Source organism: Carcharodon carcharias, chromosome 27 (assembly GCF_017639515.1).
Source record: "Carcharodon carcharias isolate sCarCar2 chromosome 27, sCarCar2.pri, whole genome shotgun sequence".
In the NCBI taxonomy this organism is placed as follows: Eukaryota; Metazoa; Chordata; class Chondrichthyes; order Lamniformes; family Lamnidae; genus Carcharodon; species Carcharodon carcharias.
Window position 1 is genome coordinate 2447506 of NC_054493.1, and position 22782 is coordinate 2470287.

Sequence of the window (22782 nt, forward strand, 5' to 3'; positions counted from 1 at the left end):
AATCGATTGCCCATCCCTGGTTGCCCTAGTTCAGAGGGCATTTAAGAGTCAACCACATCGCCGTGGGTCTGGAGTCACATGTAGGCCAGACCCAGGTCAGGTCAGCAGATTTCCCTCCCTAAAGGGGTATGAGTGAACCAGCTGGGTTTTTGTTTTTTACAACAGTCGACAATGGTCCTCGTCAGACTGTGAATGCCAGATTTATATGGAATTCAAATTCCACCATCCGCTGTGACCGGATTCGAACACGGATCCCTAGGTCTTTACCCTGGATCTCTGCATTACGAGTCCAGCGACATTATCGCCACACCATCACGCTGGGCAGGGCTGGGCTGTTAGGGAGGGAGTTCCAGGATTTTATCCCTGTGGTGTAGGTACACCCACGGCGCTGTTAGGGAGGGAGTTCCAGGATTTTGTCCCTGTGGTGTAGGTACACCCACGGCGCTGTTAGGGAGGGAGTTCCAGGATTTTGTCCCCTGTGTGGTGTAGGTACACCCACAATGCTGTTAGGGAGGGAGTTCCAGGATTTTGTCCCTGTGTTGTAGGTACACCCACGGCGCTGTTAGGGAGGGAGTTCCAGGGTTTTGTCCCGTGTGGTGTAGGTACACCCACAGCGCTGTTAGGGAGGGAGTCCCAGGATTTTGTCCGTGTGGTGTAGGTACACCCACGGTGCTGTTAGGGAGGGAGTTCCAGGATTTTGTCCCGTGTGGTGTAGGTACACCCACAGCTCTGTTAGGGAGGGAGTCCCAGGATTTTGTCCCTGTGGTGTAGGTACACCCACAGTGCTGTTAGGGAGGGAGTTCCAGGATTTTGTCCCCTGTGGTGTAGGTACACCCACAGCGCTGTTAGAAAGGAAGTTCCAGGATTTTGTCCCCTGTGGTGTAGGTACACCCACAGCGCTGTTAGGGAGGGAGTTCCAGGATTTTGACCCAGCGACAGTGAAGGAACGGCCGATATATTTCCAAGTCGGGATGGTGAGGGACTCGGAGGGGAACTTCCAGGTGGTGGGTGTTCCCCATCTATCTGCTGTCCTTGTCCTTCTAGATGGTAGCGGTCGTGGGTTTGGGCGGCGCTGTCGAAGGAGCCTTGGCGAGTTGCTGCAGTGCATCTTGTAGATGGTACACACACTGCTGCTACTGTGCGTCGGTGGGTGGAGGGAGTGAATGTTTGTGGATGGGGTGCCGATCAAGCGGGGGCTGCTTTGTCCTGGACGGTGTCGAGCTTCTCGAGTGTTGTGGGAGCTGCAACTCATCCAGGCAAGTGGGGAGTGTCCCATCCCACTCCTGACTTGTGCCTTGTAGATGGTGGACAGGCTTTGGGGAGGGGGAATCAGGAGGTGAGTTACTCTCCGCAGGATTCCCAGCCTCTAACCTGCTCTTGTAGCCATAGTATTTATAAGGCTGAGTCCAGTTGCATTGATTTGGTTTAGGTTGGGTTGAGGTGGGCAGGGTTGAGGTGGGCAGGGTTGAGCTGGGTTGAGTTGGGTTGTGCTGAATTAGTTTGACTTGTGTTGTTTTGAACGGAGTTCAGATTATCAACCTGGATTCAGTGAAATCCCACTGAGTCTCAAAATTACCTCGGGAACAACTCATTACACATAACATACTAAAAGGATTCCCCCTCACTACTGACATACAGAGAGTGCAGTACTCACTTAACAGAAGTATAATGATCCATCATTACTACCCTGCAACAGTGCGGTGCTCCCTCAGCACTGACCCTCAGACAGTCCAGCTCTCCCTCAGTACTGACCCTCCGACAGTGCGGCGCTCCCTCAGTACTGACCCTCCGACAGTGCAGCGCTCCCTCAGGACTGACCCTCCGACAGTGCGGCGCTCCCTCAGCACTGACCCTCCGACAGTGCGGCTCTCCCTCAGTACTGACCCTCCGACAGTGCGGCCCTCCCTCAGTACTGACCCTCCGACAGTGCGGCCCTCCCTCAGTACTGACCCTCCGACAGTGCGGCTCTCCCTCAGTACTGACCCTCCGACAGTGCGGCTCTCCCTCAGTACTGACCCTCCGACAGTGCGGCTCTCCCTCAGTACTGACCCTCTGACAGTGCGGCTCTCCCTCAGCACTGACCCTCCGACAGTGCGGCTCTCCCTCAGTACTGACCCTCCGACAGTGCGGCTCTCCCTCAGCACTGACCCTCCGACAGTGCGGCTCTCCCTCAGCACTGACCCTCCGACAGTCCATGTACCTGAGAGGCCTGGACAATGATGGGAACTCCCAACAGTCTCTGTCCTGAGAGACCGATTGCCAGAGCGACAGATTCGATCTCGTAAAATTCAACATAAGCGATGCCTTTTGACCTCCGCGAACTCCTGTCTGATATGATCTTCACATCGCGAACCTGTTGAGGTACAGCACACTGTTACAGCACGGGGTTAGATACAGAGTATATCTCCCTCTACACTGTCCCCATCAAACACTCCCAGGACAGGTACAGCACGGGGTTAGATACAGAGTATATCTCCCTCTACACTGTCCCCATCAAACACTCCTAGGACAGTTACCCACGGGGTTAGATACAGAGTAAATCTCCCTCTACACTGTCCCCATCAATCCCTCCCAGGACAGCTACAGCACGGGGTTAGATACAGAGTAAAGCTCCCTCTACACTGTCCCCATCAAACACTCCCAGGACAGGTACAGCACGGGGTTAGATACACAGTAAAGATTAGGGAACGAGTACCAATCTGCTCTTACCTTCCCCACAGTTGAGAAGAATTCAGCAAGGTCCCTGGGGCGGATGCGTGCGGAGAACTGCAGACACAAGACCGTACAGGCGTCCCTCTCTTCAGGGCTCCGATTCCAAGAGCGATCCCTGGGTAAAGGATGGACAGCCGTGAGATGGCTCAGTATGTGAGAGAAATTCCGTTCAGCCCCTGTGTTCCCTGACCCCGACTCTCCCTGACCCAGCAACGGCTCGATTTTCAAATTTGCATTCTGATTTCCAAATCCCCTCATGTCTCTGTGACCTCCTCCAGCCTCTACACCCCTCCCTATCTCTGTAACCTCCTCCAGCCTCTACACCCCTCCCTATCTCTGTAACCTCCTCCAGCCTCTACACCCCTCCCTATCTCTGTAACCTCCTCCAGCCTCTACACCCCTCCCTATCTCTGTAACCTGCTCCAGCACCTACACCCCTCCCTATCTCTGTAACCTCCCCCAACCCCTACACCCCTCCCTATCTCTGTAACCTCCTCCAGCCTCTACAACCCTCCCTATCTCTGTAACCTCCTCCAGCCTCTACACCCCTCCCTATCTCTGTAACCTCTTCCAACCCCTACACCCCTCCCTATCTCTGTAATCTCCTCCAGTCTCTACAACCCCTCCCTATCTCTGTAACCTCCTCCAGCCCCTACAACCCTCCCTATCTCTGTAACCTCCTCCAGCCCCCTACACCCCTCCCTATCTCCGTAACCTCCTCCAGCCCCTACACCCCTCCCTATCTCTGTAACCTCCTCCAGACCCTAAAACCCTCCTTATCTCTGTAACCTCCTCCAGACCCTACAACTCTCGCTATCTCTGTAACCTCCTCCAGCCCCTACACCACTCCCTATCTCTGTACCCTCCTCCTTCCTCTACGACATACAATTGGTGGCTGTGCCTTTGGCAGTCCAGAGCCCGGGCTCTAGAATTCCTTCCCTAAAACTCTCCATCTTCTCCATCTCCTCCTTTTCAATGATCCTTAAAACTAACCTCTTCGACCAAGGTTTCGTTCATCTGGTCCTAACATCTTGTCTGTTTTGGTGCCCAATTGTCTTTGAAAATCTCTCCTGTGAAGTGTCTTGGAACGTTTTCCTGCATTAGGTTGCCATGTAAATGCAAAATTTTGTTTCTTATCTTAACTGCAAGTTGAGGTCAGTCAGAGTGCAATTGCTTTAACAAGCAAGTTACACAGGATTTAGACGTGCAGAGTTGAATTGTTTGAGTGAGGGAGTGGTGCATATTGAGGTCAGTCAGAGGGCAATTGCTTGAAGAAGCAAGTTGCACAGGGTTTAGTCGAGTTTAGTTGAATTGTTTGAGTGAGGGAGTGGTGCGTATTGAGGTCAGTCAGAGTGCAATTGCTTGAAGAAGCAAATTGCACAGGGTTTAGTCGAGCTGAGTTGAATTGTTTGAGTGAGGGAGTGATGCGTATTGAGGTGAGTCAGAGTTCAGGAAGACAGGACTTCAGATCAGGATGCAACCATTCAGCCCGGCCCTTCTTGCCTACTCCACCATTCGACAAGATCGTGGTTGATCCGGTTGTGGTCTCAACTCCACTTACCTGTCTGCCCCACCCCATAATCCTGGTTCCCTTGTCTATCAAATAGCCGTCCGGCTCAGCCATGTCAATACTTAATGATCCAGCCTCCACTGCTCTCTTGAGGAGAAAACAAATTCCTCTCATCTCCATCTTGAAAGCCAGGCATCTTATTCTTTAACCATGTCCCCTAGTTCTAGTCTCCACCATAAGAAGAAATATTCTCCGGGTATCCACCCTGCCGATTCCCCCCTCAGAATCTTATATGTTTCAACACAATCATATCTCTTTCTTCTAAGCACCAGTAGGATAAGTCCTTCATCCCAGGAATGAGTCAAGCGAACCTTCTCTGAACTGCTTCTAACGCAATGATATCTTTCTTTTTTCAAATAAGGAGACCAAAACTGTGCACGGTACTCCAGATGTGGTCTCACCAACGCCCTGTAACCCTGCAGTAAAATTTCCCTGTTTTTATACTCCATCTCCCACCTCACAATAAAGGCCAACAGTCCATTTACCTTCCTAATCACTCGCTGTGTCTGCATACTAACTTTTTGTCATTCGTGTACCAGGATACCCCGATCTCTCTGGACCGCACAGTTCTGCAATCTCCCCCCCGCCCCCCCCCACGTTTAAATAATATCCCTCATTTCCTGTTCTCCCTGCCAAAGTGAATAAGTTCACATTTTCCCACATTATACTCCATCTGCCAATTTTTTTGCCCACTCACTTAACCTGCCTCTATCCCTTTTCTGCCTCCTTTTTGTAACTCACTTTCCTACCTATCTTGGTGTCATCGGCAAACTTAGCGGCCTTCATCCAAGTCATGGCTGCAGATTGTAAATAGCCGTAAATTTGTAAATTTGAGGCCCCAGCACCAATCCATGTGGCACTCCACTAGTTACAGCTTACTGACCCCAAAAAAAGACCCATTTATGCCAACTCTCCGCTTCCCGTTCGCTAACCAATCCTCTAACCAGGCTAATACGTTACCCGCTACACCATCTCGTGGAGCAATCTTTGATGTGGCGCCTTATCAAATGCTTTCTGGAAATCCAAGTACACCACATCTACAGGTTCCGCTTCATCCACCTTTTTTTTTTAAAATACATTCATGGGACGTGGGCATCACTGGCTAGTGGCCGGCATTTACTGCCCATCCCTAATTGCCCTTGTTCAGAGGGGGTTTAAGAGCCAACCACATTGCTGTGGATCTGGAATCACATGTAGGCCAGACCAGGTTAGGACGACAGATTTCCTTCCCTAAAGGACATTGGTGAACCTTCCCTAAGGGACATGAGTGGAACCTCCCCTCAAGGACGTTAGTTACTTCCTCAAAGGGCTCAAACAAGTTAGTGAAACACGATTTCCCTTTCACCAAACCATGATGACTCTGCCCGATCCCGTTATGGTTTTCCAGATATCCTGACGAAATCCTCCTCAATAATGCATTTGAGGTATTTTCTCCATGACAGATGTTAAGCTGTAGTCTCCTGTTTCCCGTCTCCCTCCTTTTCTGAATAAAGGTGTTGCATTTGCCATTTCCCAATCCACTGGGACCTCTCCAGAAGCTGCGGAATTGTGTAAGATTATAACCAATGCCTCTACTCTCTCTGCAGCCACTTTTTTAAAGCTCTAAGATGCAGGCAGTCAGGTCCCGGGGACTGTTCAGCCTTTAGGTCTCACAGTTTTCCCAGCTCCTCTTCCCCAGTGATGGTGACAGTTCCATGGAGCCTCCCTCGCTCTGCCAATACGATGGCTACGGAGAGCAGATCAAAGGCTGGGAATCCTGCGGTGAGTAACTCCCCTCCTGTCTCCCCCCAGTGCCCGTCCGCCATCTACAAGGCACAAGCCAGGAGTGTGACGGAGTACTCCCCGCTTGCCTGGACGAATCCTGGCAGTCCTGCCACACCCAGTCGGGGAATGGTGGTGGACAGTTAAACAACTCACTGGGGGAGGAGGCTCCACAAATATCCCCATCCTCAGTGATGGAGGAGCCCAGCTCATCAGTGCAAAAGACAAGGCCGAAGCACTTGCTACAATCTTCAGCCAGAAGTGCCAATTGGAATGTGACATTCTATCGTGTTATGATCACTGTCACCTGGAGGCTCCTTGACCCATGAGATTATCAATTAATCATGTCTCATTTCTCCTCACCAGATCTAGAATAACCTGCTTCCTGGTTGGCTCTGCAATGTACCACTCTAAGAAATTGTCCCGAATACACTCAATAAACTCATTTTCTAGGATCTCTTTGCTAATCTCATTCACCCAATCTACATGTAGATTAAAGTCACCCATGATTATTGCAGTAAACTTCCTTACACAAATTTATTAGAATTCTTTGAGGAGGCAACAAGGAGGATAGATAAAGGGGAACCAGTAGATGTAATATATTTGGGTTTTCAAAAGGCTTTCGATAAAACTATTTAATAAGATAAGATCCCATGGTGTTGGGGATAGTATATTAACATGGATAGAGGATTGGCTAACTAATAGAAGACAGAGAGTTGTAATAAGGGGGGTATTTTCAGGATGGGAACCTGTAACTAGTGGAGTGCCACAGGGATCAGTGCTGGGGCCACAATTATTTACAATATATATTAATAACTTGGATGAGGGAAGTGAATGTACTATCGCCAAGTTTGCAGATGACACACAAGTAGGTGGGAGGGTAAGTGGTGACGATGACACAAGGAGTCTACAGAGGGATAGAGACAGGTGAAGTGAGTGGGGAAAAAACTTGGCAGGTGGAATATAATGTGGGAAAATGTGAGGTTATGTACTTTGGCAGGAAGAATAGAGGAGCTGAATATTATTTAAATGGAGAAAGACTGCAGAAAGCTGCAGCACAGAGGGATCTAGGGGTCCTCGTGCATGAATCACAAAAAGCTAACATACAAGTTCAGCAGGTAATAGGGAAGGCAAAGGGAATGTTGGCCTTTATTTCAAAGGGAATGGAGTATAAAAATAGGGAAGTCTCGTTAAAACTATACAAGGCACTGGTTAGACCACACGTAGAATACTGTGAACAGTTTTGGTCCCCTTATCTAAGGGAAGATATCCTGGCATTGAGGGCAGTCCAGAGAAGGTTCACTACGTTGACCCTGGGGATGGAGGGATTTTCTTACGAGGAGAGGTTGAATAGGCTGGGCCTGTACTCGTAGGAGTTTAGAAGAATGAGAGGTCACCTTATTGAAACATATAAGATTCTTAGGGGGCTTGACAGGGGAGATGCTGAGAGGTTGTTTCCCCTTGTGGGAGAGTCTAGGACCAGAGGGTATAATCTCAGAGTAAGGGGGTCACCCATTTAAAACAGAGATGAGGAGGAATTTCTTCTCTGGGGGTAGTGAATCTTGGAATTCTTTACCGCAGAGGGCTGTAGAGGCTGGGTTGTTAAGTATATTCAAGGCTGAGATAGACAGATTTTTAATCAGTAAGGGAATCAAGGATTTTGGGGAAAGGGCAGGAAAGTGGAGTTGAGGATTATCAGATCAGCCACGATCTCACTGAATGGTAGAGAATACTTGATCAACCAAATAGCCTTCTTCTGCTCCTATGTCTTATGGTCTTACCCCATTTATTTCTTCCTGCGTACTCTGTCTTACAGTCTAACTGCTGTTAGGGGGCCTATAAGCTACTCCCACAAATTACCTCTTACTTTTCCAATTTCATATCGCTACCCCGACTGATTCTACATCTTGCTCTTTCAAGTTAAGGTCATCTCTCACTACTGTACTCATGACATCCTTAATTAACAGAGCTACCCCACCTCCTTTTTCTAGCTTTCTGTCTTTTCAAATTGCCAAATACAATGTTTATGTCAAATGTCAATGTTGAACTGCTGAGCGAGCGAGGTGCGCAGGGTGACGTCAGTCCGAGTTCAATAACTCAGTGAAGGAAAACCACACAGTGAGGTCAGAGTTCACTTGTTCAGCTAAGAAACTGTGCACAGTGAGGTCAAGCAGAGTTCACTTGTTCAGCAAAGGGACTGTGCACAATGAGGTCAGGCAGAACCTTAATTGCTTCTTGAGTAAGGAAACAGTGCAGCCTGTGGTCAGTCAGAGTTCAAGTGCTGCATCTTGCGATGAGCATTTTCACTGTCCATGTTGCCATCAAAGTGGCTACGTCTTTAACAATGGGGGCGGTGGGGGAAGAGGATGAGGCTTCGTGCCTCTTTGAGTCCTCACCTGCTGAAACTTCTATCCCTGAAGAATGGGCTCCGGCTCCTACTATGGGATCGGCGATGCCTGAAACACAAATGGAGTTGCATTAAGTCCCTAGGTTGACAGTTGAGGATAGACCTCACATCTTAAACTCCCCAGACTAATAATCTTTGGAGGTCCCAAGATGGGAACACACCTTTTCTGGACCTTTTCAATATGCCCATCCTTATCAGGTTTATCTGGCAGCCCAATGCTTGGAACCAGGAAATGTAACACACCAACCCAGTGCAAACGTACTTCAGTCAGAGTTCAATTGTTTGAATGAGTGGGGTCAGTGAGAGTTTAGTTGATTGAATGAGGGAGCTGTACAGGACAGGGTTAGTCAATGTTTAATCACCTTGGTGTGGCAGCCATGCAGGCAGGGGTTAGTCAGAGTTTTAATTGGGTTTGGGAAGTGTGCAGGCAGGGGTTAGTCAGAGTTTGTTTGCGTAAGGGCAACAGCACGAACACAGATTGGCTAACTGATTGAGTGAGGGAACTGTGCAGATTGAGGTCAGTCAGAGTTTAATTGTCTCGGTGTGGGAGCATGTACAAGTAGAGGTCAGTCAGAGTTCAATTGTTTGCGTGTGAGAGCTGTGCAAAGCAAAGGTTAATCAGATTGTAATGACTTGAGTGAGTGAGACGATCAGGGTGAGGTCAGAGGAAAATCTGCGGTGTGAGGTCCCAGAATCACAGGGTGCAGAAGAGGCCCTTCAGCCCATCGAGTATGCACCGACACGTGAGAAACACCTGACCTACCTACCTAATCCCATTTACCAGCACTTAGCCCCATAGCTTTGAATGTTATGACATGCCAAGTGCTCGCCCAGGTACTTTTTAAAGGATGTGAGGCAACCCGTCTCCACCACCCTCCCAGGCAGTGCATTCTAGACCCGTCAATCACTGCTTAAACAAGGGTTTTGTGTGCTGTGAGGTCAATCAGAGCTCAATGGATTTATGAGACAGTTAAGCAAGTTTGGGGGCAATAAGAGATCAATGGCATGGTGAAGCTAATGTCAGGGCCAGCATCAAGACTATCTTCGGATTGGAAGATCTGAGGACAGCCTGGCAGTGAGGGGGAAACTGTTTCCAAGTTCAGTTAAGACTAACTTGTAGTTTGACCCTAGTTCCCGGAGGCTGCCTTGTCATATTCATTCAGGCAGACTGCCCTTTTCAAATTTCCCCCACCTCCCACAGTACTCCACAGCATGAAGAAACAATCAGGACTTCAGACCAAACTATTGAGAGGCACAGAATGAGGTCAGACAGAGAACAATTGTTGAGAAAATTGCACAGGGTGAGATCAGTCAGAGTTTAATTGCATGGTGAGATTAGTCAGAGTGGAATTGCTTAGTAACCAAGATCTGAAAAGCGAGGCCAGTTGGGGAAGCAAAAGTGAGCAAACTTCACAAGGTCCGGTCAGCCAGAGTGTAATTGCTAGGTGAATAAACCCTGCTAGGCAAGGTCAGCGAGAGTGAAATACTTTGATGAGAGAATTACACAGGGTCAGTCAGAATCAAAATAAGAGATGAAAAAAGTTGGCAGAGTGAGGTCAGTCAGAGCGCAACTGCCCGCTGAACAAACACTTCAGTGGGAGTCAGTGAAAGTTGAGCTGTTTGGTGAAAGAGATGCACTGGCTAAGGTCAGGCACAGTTCAAGCGCTGGGTAATATACTCCCCAAGGGGAGGGCAGTCAAAGTGGTTTTGCTAAGCGAGCAAACTCTACAGGTTGAGGTCAGTCAGAGTTCAATTGCTGCTTGTGAAAGCTGCAGAGCCTGAGGCCAGTCAGAGTATAATTGCTGGGTGAGGAAAAGAGCAAGGAGGAGGTCAGTCAGAGTGCAATTGCTGCTTGTGAAAGTTGCAGAACCTGAGGCCAGTCAGAGTTAAATTGCTGGGTGAGGAAAAGAGCAAGGAGGAGGTCAGTCAGAGTGCAATCGCTGGCTGAGACCATCACGTGGAGTGGCTCATGGCATGCCCAGCCGTCTTGCCGCACCTGTGGCTGCCACGGTGAGAGTGACGATGACCCCTGCTCCGGCTGTGGTGCCCCCTCCGGCTGTGCCTTGCCTTCCCCCGCGCGTGCCGTCTCCTTCGATCGTGGCTTCTCCTCCGGTGCCGGTGGTGGACTTTTGCCTGTTTCCTCTCGTGACCAGTGCTGCGGGGCGAGAGAAGGTATTAAAAAGGAAGCGTTGGAGGTAGTGGGTGAGGAGAGGGAGAAATGTAATGAGAGACAAGGGTCAGTGAAAAAATATCTCCCTGGGAGAGAGAGAAAGAGGAGGAGAGAGAGAGAGGGGACTGAGAGACACCAGTCAGTGTACAGATATCTCCCTGAGAGAGAGAGAAGGGACTGAGAGACACCAGTCAGTGTACAGATATCTCCCTGAGAGAGAGAGAGGGGGGACTGAGAGACACCAGTCAGTGTACAGATATCTCCCTGAGAGAGAGAGGGACTGAGAGACACCAGTCAGTGTACAAATATCTCCCTGAGAGAGAGAGAGGGGACTGAGAGACACCAGTCAGTGTACAGATATCTCCCTGAGAGAGAGAGGGACTGAGAGACACCAGTCAGGGTACAGATATCTCCCTGAGAGAGAGAGGGACTGAGAGACACCAGTCAGTGTACAGATATCTCCCTGAGAGAGAGGGGACGGAGAGACACCAGTCAGAGTACAGATATCTCCCTGAGAGAGAGAGGGACTGAGAGACACCAGTCAGTGTACAGATATCTCCCTGAGAGAGAGAGAGAGGGACTGAGAGACACCAGTCAGTGTACAGATATCTCCCTGAGAGAAAGAGGGACTGAGAGACACCAGTCAGTGTACAGATATCTCCCTGAGAGAGAGGGGACTGAGAGACACCAGTCAGTGTACAGATATCTCCCTGAGAGAGAGAGACTGAGACACCAGTCAGTGTACAGATATCTCCCTGAGAGAGAGGGGACTGAGAGACACCAGTCAGTGTACAGATATCTCCCTGAGAGAAAGAGGGACTGAGAGACACCATTCAGTGTACAGATATCTCCCTGAGAGAGAGGGGACGGAGTGACACCAGTCAGGGTACAGATATCTCCCTGAGAGAAAGAGGGACTGAGAGACACCATTCAGTGTACAGATATCTCCCTGAGAGAGAGGGGACGGAGAGACACCAGTCAGGGTACAGATATCTCCCTGAGAGAAAGAAGGACTGAGAGACACCTGTCAGTGTACAGATATCTCCCTGGGAGAGAGGGGACGGAGAGACACCAGTCAGTGTACAGATATCTCCCTGAGAGAGAGAGAGAGGGACTGAGAGACACCAGTCAGTGTACAGATATCTCCCTGAGAGAAAGAGGGACTGAGAGACACCATTCAGTGTACAGATATTTCCCTGAGAGAGAGGGGACGGAGAGACACCAGTCAGGGTACAGATATCTCCCTGAGAGAAAGAGGGACTGAGAGACACCATTCAGTGTACAGATATCTCCCTGAGAGAGAGGGGATGGAGAGACACCAGTCAGGGTACAGATATCTCCCTGAGAGAAAGAAGGACTGAGAGACACCTGTCAGTGTACAGATATCTCCCTGGGAGAGAGGGGACGGAGAGACACCAGTCAGTGTACAGATATCTCCCTGAGAGAGAGAGAGAGGGACTGAGAGACACCAGTCAGTGTACAGAAATCTCCCTGAGAGAGAGAGAGAGGGACTGAGAGACACCAATCAGTGTACAGATATCTCCCTGAGAGAAAGAGGGACTGAGAGACACCAGTCAGTGTACAGATATCTCCCTGAGAGAGAGGGGACTGAGAGACACCAGTCAGTGTACAGATATCTCCCTGAGAGAGAGGGACTGAGAGACACCAGTCAGTGTACAGATATCTCCCTGAGAGAGAGGGAGGACTGAGAGACACCAGTCAGTGTACAGATATCTCCCTGAGAGAGAGAGGGGACTGAGAGACACCAGTTAGTGTACAGATATCTCCCTGAGAGAGAGAGGGGACTGAGAGACACCAGTCAGTGTACAGATATCTCCCTGAGAGAGAGGGGACTGAGAGATACCAGTCAGTGTACAGATATCTCCCTGAGAGAGAGGGACTGAGAGACACCAGTTAGTGTACAGATATCTCCCTGAGAGAGAGAGAGGGGACTGAGAGACACCTGTCAGTGTACAGATATCTCCCTGAGAGAGAGAGGGACTGAGAGACACCAGTCAGGGTACAGATAGCTCCCTGAGAGAGAGAGGGACTGAGAGACACCAGTCAGTGTACAGATATCTCCCTGAGAGAGAGGGGACGGAGAGACACCAGTCAGGGTACAGATATCTCCCTGAGAGAGAGAGGGACTGAGAGACACCAGTCAGTGTACAGATATCTCCCTGAGAGAGAGAGAGAGGGACTGAGAGACACCAGTCAGTGTACAGATATCTCCCTGAGAGAAAGAGGGACTGAGAGACACCAGTCAGTGTACAGATATCTCCCTGAGAGAGAGGGGACTGAGAGACACCAGTCAGTGTACAGATATCTCCCTGAGAGAGAGAGACTGAGACACCAGTCAGTGTACAGATATCTCCCTGAGAGAGACGGGACTGAGAGACACCAGTCAGTGTACAGATATCTCCCTGAGAGAAAGAGGGACTGAGAGACACCATTCAGTGTACAGATATCTCCCTGAGAGAGAGGGGACGGAGTGACACCAGTCAGGGTACAGATATCTCCCTGAGAGAAAGAGGGACTGAGAGACACCAGTCAGTATACAGATATCTCCCTGAGAGAGAGGGGACTGAGAGACACCTGTCAGTGCACAGATATCTCCCTGAGAGAGACAGGGGACTGAGAGACACCTGTCAGTGTACAGATATCTCCCTGAGAGAGAGAGAGAGAGGGGACTGAGAGACACCAGTCAGTGTACAGATATCTCCCTGAGAGAGAGAGGGGACTGAGAGACACCAGTCAGTGTACAGATATCTCCCTGAGAGAGAGGGACTGAGGGACACCAGTCAGTGTACAGATATCTCCCTGAAAGAGAGAGAGGGGACTGAGAGACACCTGTCAGTGTACAGATATCTCCCTGAGAGAGAGACTGAGAGACTCCAGTCAGTGTACAGATATCTCCCTGAGAGAGAGGGACTGAGAGACACCAGTCAGTGTACAGATATCTCCCTGACAGAGAGGGACTGAGAGACTCCAGTCAGTGTACAGATATCTCCCTGAGAGAGAGGGACTGAGAGACACCAGTCAGTGCACAGATATCTCCCTGAGAGAGAGAGAGGGACTGAGAGACACCAGTCAGTGTGCAGATATCTCCCTGAGAGAGAGGGATTGAGAGACACCAGTCAGTGTGCAGATATCTCCCTGAGAGAGAGAGGGGACTGAGAGAATCCAGTTAGTGTACAGATATCTCCCTGAGAGAGAGGGGACTGAGAGACACCAGTCAGTGTGCAAATATCTCCCTGAGAGAGAGAGGGACTGAGAGACACCAGTCAGTGTACAGATATCTCCCCGATAGAGAGTGGACTGAGAGGCACCAGTCAGTGTACAGATATCTCCCTGAGAGAGAGGGACTGAGAGACACCAGTCAGTGTACAGATATCTCCCTGAGAGAGAGGGGACTGAGAGACACCAGTCAGTGTACAGATATCTCCCTGAGAGAGAGAGGGGACTGAGAGACACCAGTTAGTGTACAGATATCTCCCTGAGAGAGAGAGGGGACTGAGAGACACCAGTCAGTGTACAGATATCTCCCTGAGAGAGAGGGGACTGAGAGATACCAGTCAGTGTACAGATATCTCCCTGAGAGAGAGGGACTGAGAGACACCAGTTAGTGTACAGATATCTCCCTGAGAGAGAGGGACTGAGGCACACCAGTCAGTATACAGATATCTCCCTGAGAGAGACAGGGGACTGAGAGACACCTGTCAGTGTACAGATATCTCCCTGAGAGAGAGAGAGAGAGGGGACTGAGAGACACCAGTCAGTGTACAGATATCTCCCTGAGAGAGAGAGGGGACTGAGAGACACCAGTCAGTGTACAGATATCTCCCTGAGAGAGAGGGACTGAGGGACACCAGTCAGTGTACAGATATCTCCCTGAGAGAGAGAGAGGGGACTGAGAGACACCTGTCAGTGTACAGATATCTCCCTGAGAGAGAGACTGAGAGACTCCAGTCAGTGTACAGATATCTCCCTGACAGAGAGGGACTGAGAGACACCAGTCAGTGTACAGATATCTCCCTGAGAGAGAGGGACTGAGAGACACCAGTCAGTGTACAGATATCTCCCTGACAGAGAGGGACTGAGAGACTCCAGTCAGTGTACAGATATCTCCCTGAGAGAGAGGGACTGAGAGACACCAGTCAGTGTACAGATATCTCCCTGAGAGAGAGAGAGACTGAGAGACACCAGTCAGTGTGCAGATATCTCCCTGAGAGAGAGGGATTGAGAGACACCAGTCAGTGTGCAGATATCTCCCTGAGAGAGAGAGGGGACGGAGAGACACCAGTCAGTGTACAGATATCTCCCTGAGAGAGAGGGATTGAGAGACACCAGTCAGTGTGCAGATATCTCCCTGAGAGAGAGAGGGACTGAGAGACACAAGTCAGTGTACAGATATCTCCCTGAGAGAGAGAGAGACTGAGAGACACCAGTCAGTGTACAGATATCTCCCTGAGAGAGAGGGACTGAGAGACACCAGTCAGTGTACAGATATCTCCCTGAGAGAGAGGTACTGAGAGACACCAGTCAGTGTACAGATATCTCCCTGAGAGAGAGGGGACTGAGAGACACCAGTCAGTGTACAGCTATCTCCCTGAGAGAGAGGGAGGACTGAGAGACACCAGTCAGTGTACAGATATCTCCCTGAGAGAGAGAGAGAGAGGGGACTGAGAGACACCAGTCAGTGTACAGATATCTCCCTGAGAGAGAGGGGACTGAGAGACACCAGTCAGTGTACAGATATCTCCCTGAGAGAGAGGGACTGAGAGACACCAGTCAGTGTACAGGTATCTCCCTGAGAGAGAGAGGGGACTGAGAGACACCAGTCAGTGTACGGATATCTCCCTGAGAGAGAGAGAGAGGGACTGAGAGACACCATTCAGTGTACAGATATCTCCCTGAGAGAGAGGGGACTGAGAGACACCAGTCAGTGTACAGATATCTCCCTGAGAGAGAGGGACTGAGAGACACCAGTCAGTGTACAGATATCTCCCTGAGAGAGAGAGAGAGGGGACTGAGAGACACCAGTCAGTGTACAGATATCTCCCTGACAGAGAGGGGACTGAGAGACACCAGTCAGTGTACAGATATCTCCCTGAGAGAGAGAGAGAGGGACTGAGAGACACCATTCAGTGTACAGATATCTCCCTGAGAGAGAGGGGACGGAGAGACACCAGTCAGTGTACAGATATCTCCCTGAGAGAGAGAGAGAGGGACTGAGAGACACCAGTCAGTGTACAGATATCTCCCTGAGAGAAAGAGGGACTGAGAGACACCATTCAGTGTACAGATATCTCCCTGAGAGAGAGGGGACTGAGAGACACCAGTCAGTGTACAGATATCTCCCTGAGAGAGAGGGACTGAGAGACACCAGTCAGTGTACAGATATCTCCCTGAGAGAGAGAGAGAGAGGGGACTGAGAGACACCAGTCAGTGTACAGATATCTCCCTGACAGAGAGGGGACTGAGAGACACCAGTCAGTGTACAGATATCTCCCTGAGAGAGAGAAAGAGGGACTGAGAGACACCATTCAGTGTACAGATATCTCCCTGAGAGAGAGAGAGAGGGACTGAGAGACACCAGTCAGTGTACAGATATCTCCCTGAGAGAGAGTGAGGGACTGAGAGACACCAGTCAGTGTACAGATATCTCCCTGAGAGAGAGGGGACTGAGAGACACCAGTCAGTGTACAGATATCTCCCTGAGAGAGAGGGACTGAGAGACACCAGTCAGTGTACAGATATCTCCCTGAGAGAGAGGGAGGACTGAGAGACACCAGTCAGTGTACAGATATCTCCCTGAGAGAGAGAGAGAGGGACTGAGAGACACCAATCAGTGTACAGATATCTCCCTGAGAGAAAGAGGGACTGAGAGACACCAGTCAGTGTACAGATATCTCCCTGAGAGAGAGGGGACTGAGAGACACCAGTCAGTGTACAGATATCTCCCTGAGAGAGAGGGACTGAGAGACACCAGTCAGTGTACAGATATCTCCCTGAGAGAGAGGGAGGACTGAGAGACACCAGTCAGCGTACAGATATCTCCCTGAGAGAGAGAGGGGACTGAGAGACACCAGTTAGTGTACAGATATCTCCCTGAGAGAGAGGGGACTGAGAGACACCAGTCAGTGTACAGATATCTCCCTGAGAGAGAGGGGACTGAGAGATACCAGTCAGTGTACAGATATCTCCCTGAGAGAGAGGGAGTGAGAGACACCAGTTAGTGTACAGATATCTCCCTGAGAGAGAGGGACTGAGGCACACCAGTCAGTATACAGATATCTCCCTGAGAGAGAGGGGACTGAGAGACACCTGTCAGTGTACAGATATCTCCCTGAGAGAGAGAGAGAGAGGGGACTGAGAGACACCAGTCAGTGTACAGATATCTCCCTGAGAGAGAGAGGGGACTGAGAGACACCAGTCAGTGTACAGATATCTCCCTGAGAGAGAGGGACTGAGGGACACCAGTCAGTGTACAGATATCTCCCTGAAAGAGAGAGAGGGGACTGAGAGACACCTGTCAGTGTACAGATATCTCCCTGAGAGAGAGACTGAGAGACTCCAGTCAGTGTACAGATATCTCCCTGAGAGAGAGGGACTGAGAGACACCAGTCAGTGTACAGATATCTCCCTGACAGAGAGGGACTGAGAGACTCCAGTCAGTGTACAGATATCTCCCTGAGAGAGAGGGACTGAGAGACACCAGTCAGTGCACAGATATCTCCCTGAGAGAGAGAGAGGGACTGAGAGACACCAGTCAGTGTGCAGATATCTCCCTGAGAGAGAGGGATTGAGAGACACCAGTCAGTGTGCAGATATCTCCCTGAGAGAGAGAGGGGACGGAGAGACACCAGTCAGTGTACAGATATCTCCCTGAGAGAGAGGGATTGAGAGACACCAGTCAGTGTGCAGATATCTCCCTGAGAGAGAGAGGGACTGAGAGACACTAGTCAGTGTACAGATATCTCCCTGAGAGAGAGGGGACTGAGGAGACCAGTCAGTGTACAGATATCTCCCTGAGAGAGAGGGACTGAGAGACACCAGTCAGTGTACAGATATCTCCCTGAGAGAGAGGGAGGACTGAGAGACACCAGTCAGTGTACAGATATCTCCCTGAGAGAGAGAGGGGACTGAGAGACACCAGTTAGTGTACAGATATCTCCCTGAGAGAGAGAGGGGACTGAGAGACACCAGTCAGTGTACAGATATCTCCCTGAGAGAGAGGGGACTGAGAGATACCAGTCAGTGTACAGATATCTCCCTGAGAGAGAGGGACTGAGAGACACCAGTTAGTGTACAGATATCTCCCTGAGAGAGAGGGACTGAGGCACACCAGTCAGTATACAGATATCTCCCTGAGAGAGACAGGGGACTGAGAGACACCTGTCAGTGTACAGATATCTCCCTGAGAGAGAGAGAGAGAGGGGACTGAGAGACACCAGTCAGTGTACAGATATCTCCCTGAGAGAGAGAGGGGACTGAGAGACACCAGTCAGTGTACAGATATCTCCCTGAGAGAGAGGGACTGAGGGACACCAGTCAGTGTACAGATATCTCCCTGAGAGAGAGAGAGGGGACTGAGAGACACCTGTCAGTGTACAGATATCTCCCTGAGAGAGAGACTGAGAGACTCCAGTCAGTGTACAGATATCTCCCTGACAGAGAGGGACTGAGAGACACCAGTCAGTGTACAGATATCTCCCTGAGAGAGAGGGACTGAGAGACACCAGTCAGTGTACAGATATCTCCCTGAGAGAGAGGGACTGAGAGACTCCAGTCAGTGTACAGATATCTCCCTGAGAGAGAGGGACTGAGAGACACCAGTCAGTGTACAGATATCTCCCTGAGAGAGAGAGAGGGACTGAGAGACACCAGTCAGTGTGCAGATATCTCCCTGAGAGAGAGGGATTGAGAGACACCAGTCAGTGTGCAGATATCTCCCTGAGAGAGAGAGGGGACGGAGAGACACCAGTCAGTGTACAGATATCTCCCTGAGAGAGAGGGATTGAGAGACACCAGTCAGTGTGCAGATATCTCCCTGAGAGAGAGAGGGACTGAGAGACACAAGTCAGTGTACAGATATCTCCCTGAGAGAGAGAGAGACTGAGAGACACCAGTCAGTGTACAGATATCTCCCTGAGAGAGAGGGACTGAGAGACACCAGTCAGTGTACAGATATCTCCCTGAGAGAGAGAGGTACTGAGAGACACCAGTCAGTGTACAGATATCTCCCTGAGAGAGAGAGGGACTGAGAGACACCAGTCAGTGTACAGCTATCTCCCTGAGAGAGAGGGAGGACTGAGAGACACCAGTCAGTGTACAGATATCTCCCTGAGAGAGAGGGACTGAGAGACACCAGTCAGTGTACAGATATCTCCCTGAGAGAGAGAGAGAGAGGGGACTGAGAGACACCAGTCAGTGTACAGATATCTCCCTGAGAGAGAGGGGACTGAGAGACACCAGTCAGTGTACAGATATCTCCCTGAGAGAGAGGGACTGAGAGACACCAGTCAGTGTACAGGTATCTCCCTGAGAGAGAGAGAGGGGACTGAGAGACACCAGTCAGTGTACGGATATCTCCCTGAGAGAGAGAGAGAGGGACTGAGAGACACCATTCAGTGTACAGATATCTCCCTGAGAGAGAGGGGACTGAGAGACACCAGTCAGTGTACAGATATCTCCCTGAGAGAGAGGGACTGAGAGACACCAGTCAGTGTACAGATATCTCCCTGAGAGAGAGAGAGAGAGGGGACTGAGAGACACCAGTCAGTGTACAGATATCTCCCTGACAGAGAGGGGACTGAGAGACACCAGTCAGTGTACAGATATCTCCCTGAGAGAGAGAGAGAGGGACTGAGAGACACCATTCAGTGTACAGATATCTCCCTGAGAGAGAGGGGACGGAGAGACACCAGTCAGTGTACAGATATCTCCCTGAGAGAGAGAGAGAGGGACTGAGAGACACCAGTCAGTGTACAGATATCTCCCTGAGAGAAAGAGGGACTGAGAGACACCATTCAGTGTACAGATATCTCCCTGAGAGAGAGGGGACTGAGAGACACCAGTCAGTGTACAGATATCTCCCTGAGAGAGAGGGACTGAGAGACACCAGTCAGTGTACAGATATCTCCCTGAGAGAGAGAGAGAGAGGGGACTGAGAGACACCAGTCAGTGTACAGATATCTCCCTGACAGAGAGGGGACTGAGAGACACCAGTCAGTGTACAGATATCTCCCTGAGAGAGAGAGAGAGGGACTGAGAGACACCATTCAGTGTACAGATATCTCCCTGAGAGAGAGAGAGAGGGACTGAGAGACACCAGTCAGTGTACAGATATCTCCCTGAGAGAGAGAGTGAGGGACTGAGAGACACCAGTCAGTGTACAGATATCTCCCTGAGAGAGAGGGGACGGAGAGACACCAGTCAGTGTACAGATATCTCCCTGAGAGAGAGGGGACTGAGAGACACCAGTCAGTGTACGGATATCTCCCTGAGAGAGAGCGAGGGGACGGAGAGACACCAGTCAGTGTACAGGTATTTCCTTGAGAGAGAGAGGGGACTGAATAATGAGATATGGAGTCAGGAAGTGACATACCTGCTGCTGTCTTCATGACTTGGACTCCTGCTCTCACTGGCCTCCCGAGTCACACTGGAAAGCACAGGAAGATCCAAATAAGTCCGAGATTTGCAGGTGCCACGTGCACCTCAGCTTATCTGACACTGATTCACCGAGTTGCGCATTTTGTCAGGCCCACACTCTTCCCTATTTCAACAAGACAGCCCCAATGTCACCAATTGCACTGTCCAATACCAAACACTCATCTGTAACTCCCTCCGATCTCTGCATCCAATGATGGAAATGTCCGGTTCCGGACTCAGGACCGATACGCAGCAGCCAAAATCTGCCTCACGTACCTGTACGTGTTGAAAATGCTCAACCTAGTTTCAACTCCATCCAACCCTCCCTACTCCTGTAATCGCCTCCAGCCCCCTATCCCCCTCCCTATCTCTGTAACCTCCTCCAGCCCCCTATCCCCCTCCCTATCTCTGTAACCTCCTCCAGCACCTACAACCCTCCCTGTATATGGGGCAGTGTAGGGGGAGCTTTACGCTGCATCTAAACCCGTGCTGTACCTATCCTGTGAGTGTTTGATGGGGACTGTGTGGAGGGAGCTTTACTCTGTATCTAACCCCGTGCTGTACCTGTCCTGGGAGTGTTTGATGGGGACAGTGTAGAGGGAGATTTACTCTGTATCTAACCCCGTGTTGTACCTTTCTTGGGAGTTTTTGATGGGGACAGTGTAGAGGGAGTTTTACTCTGTATCTAACCCCGTGATGTTTCTCCCATAGGAGTTTTTGATGCTGGCAGTGTAGAGGGAGGTTTACTCTGTATCTAACCCCGTGCTGTACCTGTCCTGGGAGTATTTGATGGTTACAGTGAAGGAGCTTTACTCTGTATCTAACCCCGTGTTGTAACTGTCCTGGGAGTGTTTGATGGGGACAGTGTAGAGAGAGCTTTACTCTGTATCTAACCCCGTGCAGTACCTGTCCTGGGAGTGTTTGATGGGGACAGTGAACCTACCTCCTGTTGTTCTCCTTGTTGTAACCTTTGGTCTTGAACTTTTTGTCCTAAGTCAGGAGGAAGGAAAAAGTACATTGTAAGTGTTTGTCCACAATAAACAGGCTTTATTCTACCAGTAGAAAGAGTAGGAATTTGGCAAGTTAATGCAAAGGGGAGATCAGAATCTCAACGCACTGCACTGTCAGAGGGTCAGTACTGAGGGAGCGCCGCACTGTCGGAGAGTCAGTACTGAGGGAGCACCGCACTGTCGGAAGGTCAGTGCTGAGGGAGCGCCGCACTGTCGGAGGGTCAGTGCTGAGGGAGAGCCGCACTCTCAGCGGGTCAGTGCTGAGGGAGAGCCGCACTGTCGGAGGGTCAGTACTGAGGGAGAGCTGCACTGTCGGAGGGTCAGTACTGAGGGAGAGCCGCACTGTCGGAGGGTCAGTAATGAGGGAGAGCCGCACTGTCGGAGGGTCAGTGCTGAGGGAGAGCCGCAGTGTCGGAGGGTCAGTGCTGAGGGAGAGCCGCACTGTTGGAGGGTCAGTGCTGATGGAGCGCCGCACTGTTGGAGGGCCTGTACTGAGGGAGAGCCGCACTGTCGGAGGGTCAGTACTGAGGGAGAGCCGCACTGTCGGAGGGTCAGTGCTGAGGGAGAGCCGCACTGTCGGAGGGTCAGTGCTGAGGGAGAGCCGCACTGTCGGAGGGTCTGCGCTGAGGGAGAGTCGTACTGTTGGATTGTCAGTGTTGAGGGAGAGCCGCGCTGTCAGAGTGTCAGTACTGAGGGAGAGTCGTACTGTTGGATTGTCAGGACTGAGTGGGTGCTGCACTCTCAGAGGTTGAATCTTTCTCATGGGACATGAAGTTCTGGCCACAGCTACCCTCTGAAGTGTCGGGAAACGGATCCCACTCACATTGTAAACAATGCAGGGGCCCGTTCTGACCGGTTTACGGTCGCTAATTGATTGAGAACGTCGCCATCCAGTGGCCAGACCCTGCAGGTGCAACGTGACGGTTGACATAGCAAATCTGCAATGGGAAGTGTTGACATCGCAAATTTACACTGGCAAAATGGTCACAGCCAAGATGTGACGACTAGTCGCGGGCCAGACGGTAGACGTGGAGACGGGGGATTTCAGGGGTCTGATGTTCGGAGCCAGGTGATGAAATTTATTTCTCCCTGAGAAACATTGGGGAACTTGGAAGAAAAGAGAGAGGATGGAACTCAGATGCCCATAGCGTTACCAAACGCCTACCTCTTTCTTGTATGGTGCCTCCAGCAATGCTTCAATCACAACATCAAACTCATCAGAAGTCATGATCGCGATGGTCAACCTCAGTGCCCTCAGCCCTACCAAAACAAAACAACAAGCGAAATATATTCCAGCCTGTAACTCACTCCCGGGTATCTGTTATTCTATATATAAACCACCCCGAACCCCTCGATTAGATTCCAGTCTGTAACTCACTCCCGGGAATGTGTTATTCTATATATAAACCACCCCCAACCCCTCGATTAGATTCCAGTCTGTAACTCACTCCCGGTTATCTGTTATTCTATATATAAACCACCCCGAACCCCTCGATTA

The 22782-nt window shown here is 50.4% G+C and overlaps 1 protein-coding gene across 1 annotated transcript in view; it reads right to left on the reverse strand.

The window, feature by feature from the left end:
* The window catches only part of LOC121270114 (RNA-binding protein 39-like), a 36227-nt gene extending 13715 nt beyond the window's left edge, over positions 1-22512 (reverse strand). The window contains exons 1-7 of the mRNA XM_041175429.1: positions 22450-22512; positions 21218-21264; positions 20231-20284; positions 10447-10605; positions 8440-8499; positions 2710-2827; positions 2201-2353 (exon numbers count right to left, since the gene is read on the reverse strand). Of these exons, the coding sequence (XP_041031363.1) occupies positions 2201-2353; positions 2710-2827; positions 8440-8499; positions 10447-10605; positions 20231-20284; positions 21218-21264; positions 22450-22512 (654 nt within the window). The remainder of the gene's footprint in view (positions 1-2200; positions 2354-2709; positions 2828-8439; positions 8500-10446; positions 10606-20230; positions 20285-21217; positions 21265-22449) is intronic.
* Positions 22513-22782: the final 270 nt, after the last annotated feature.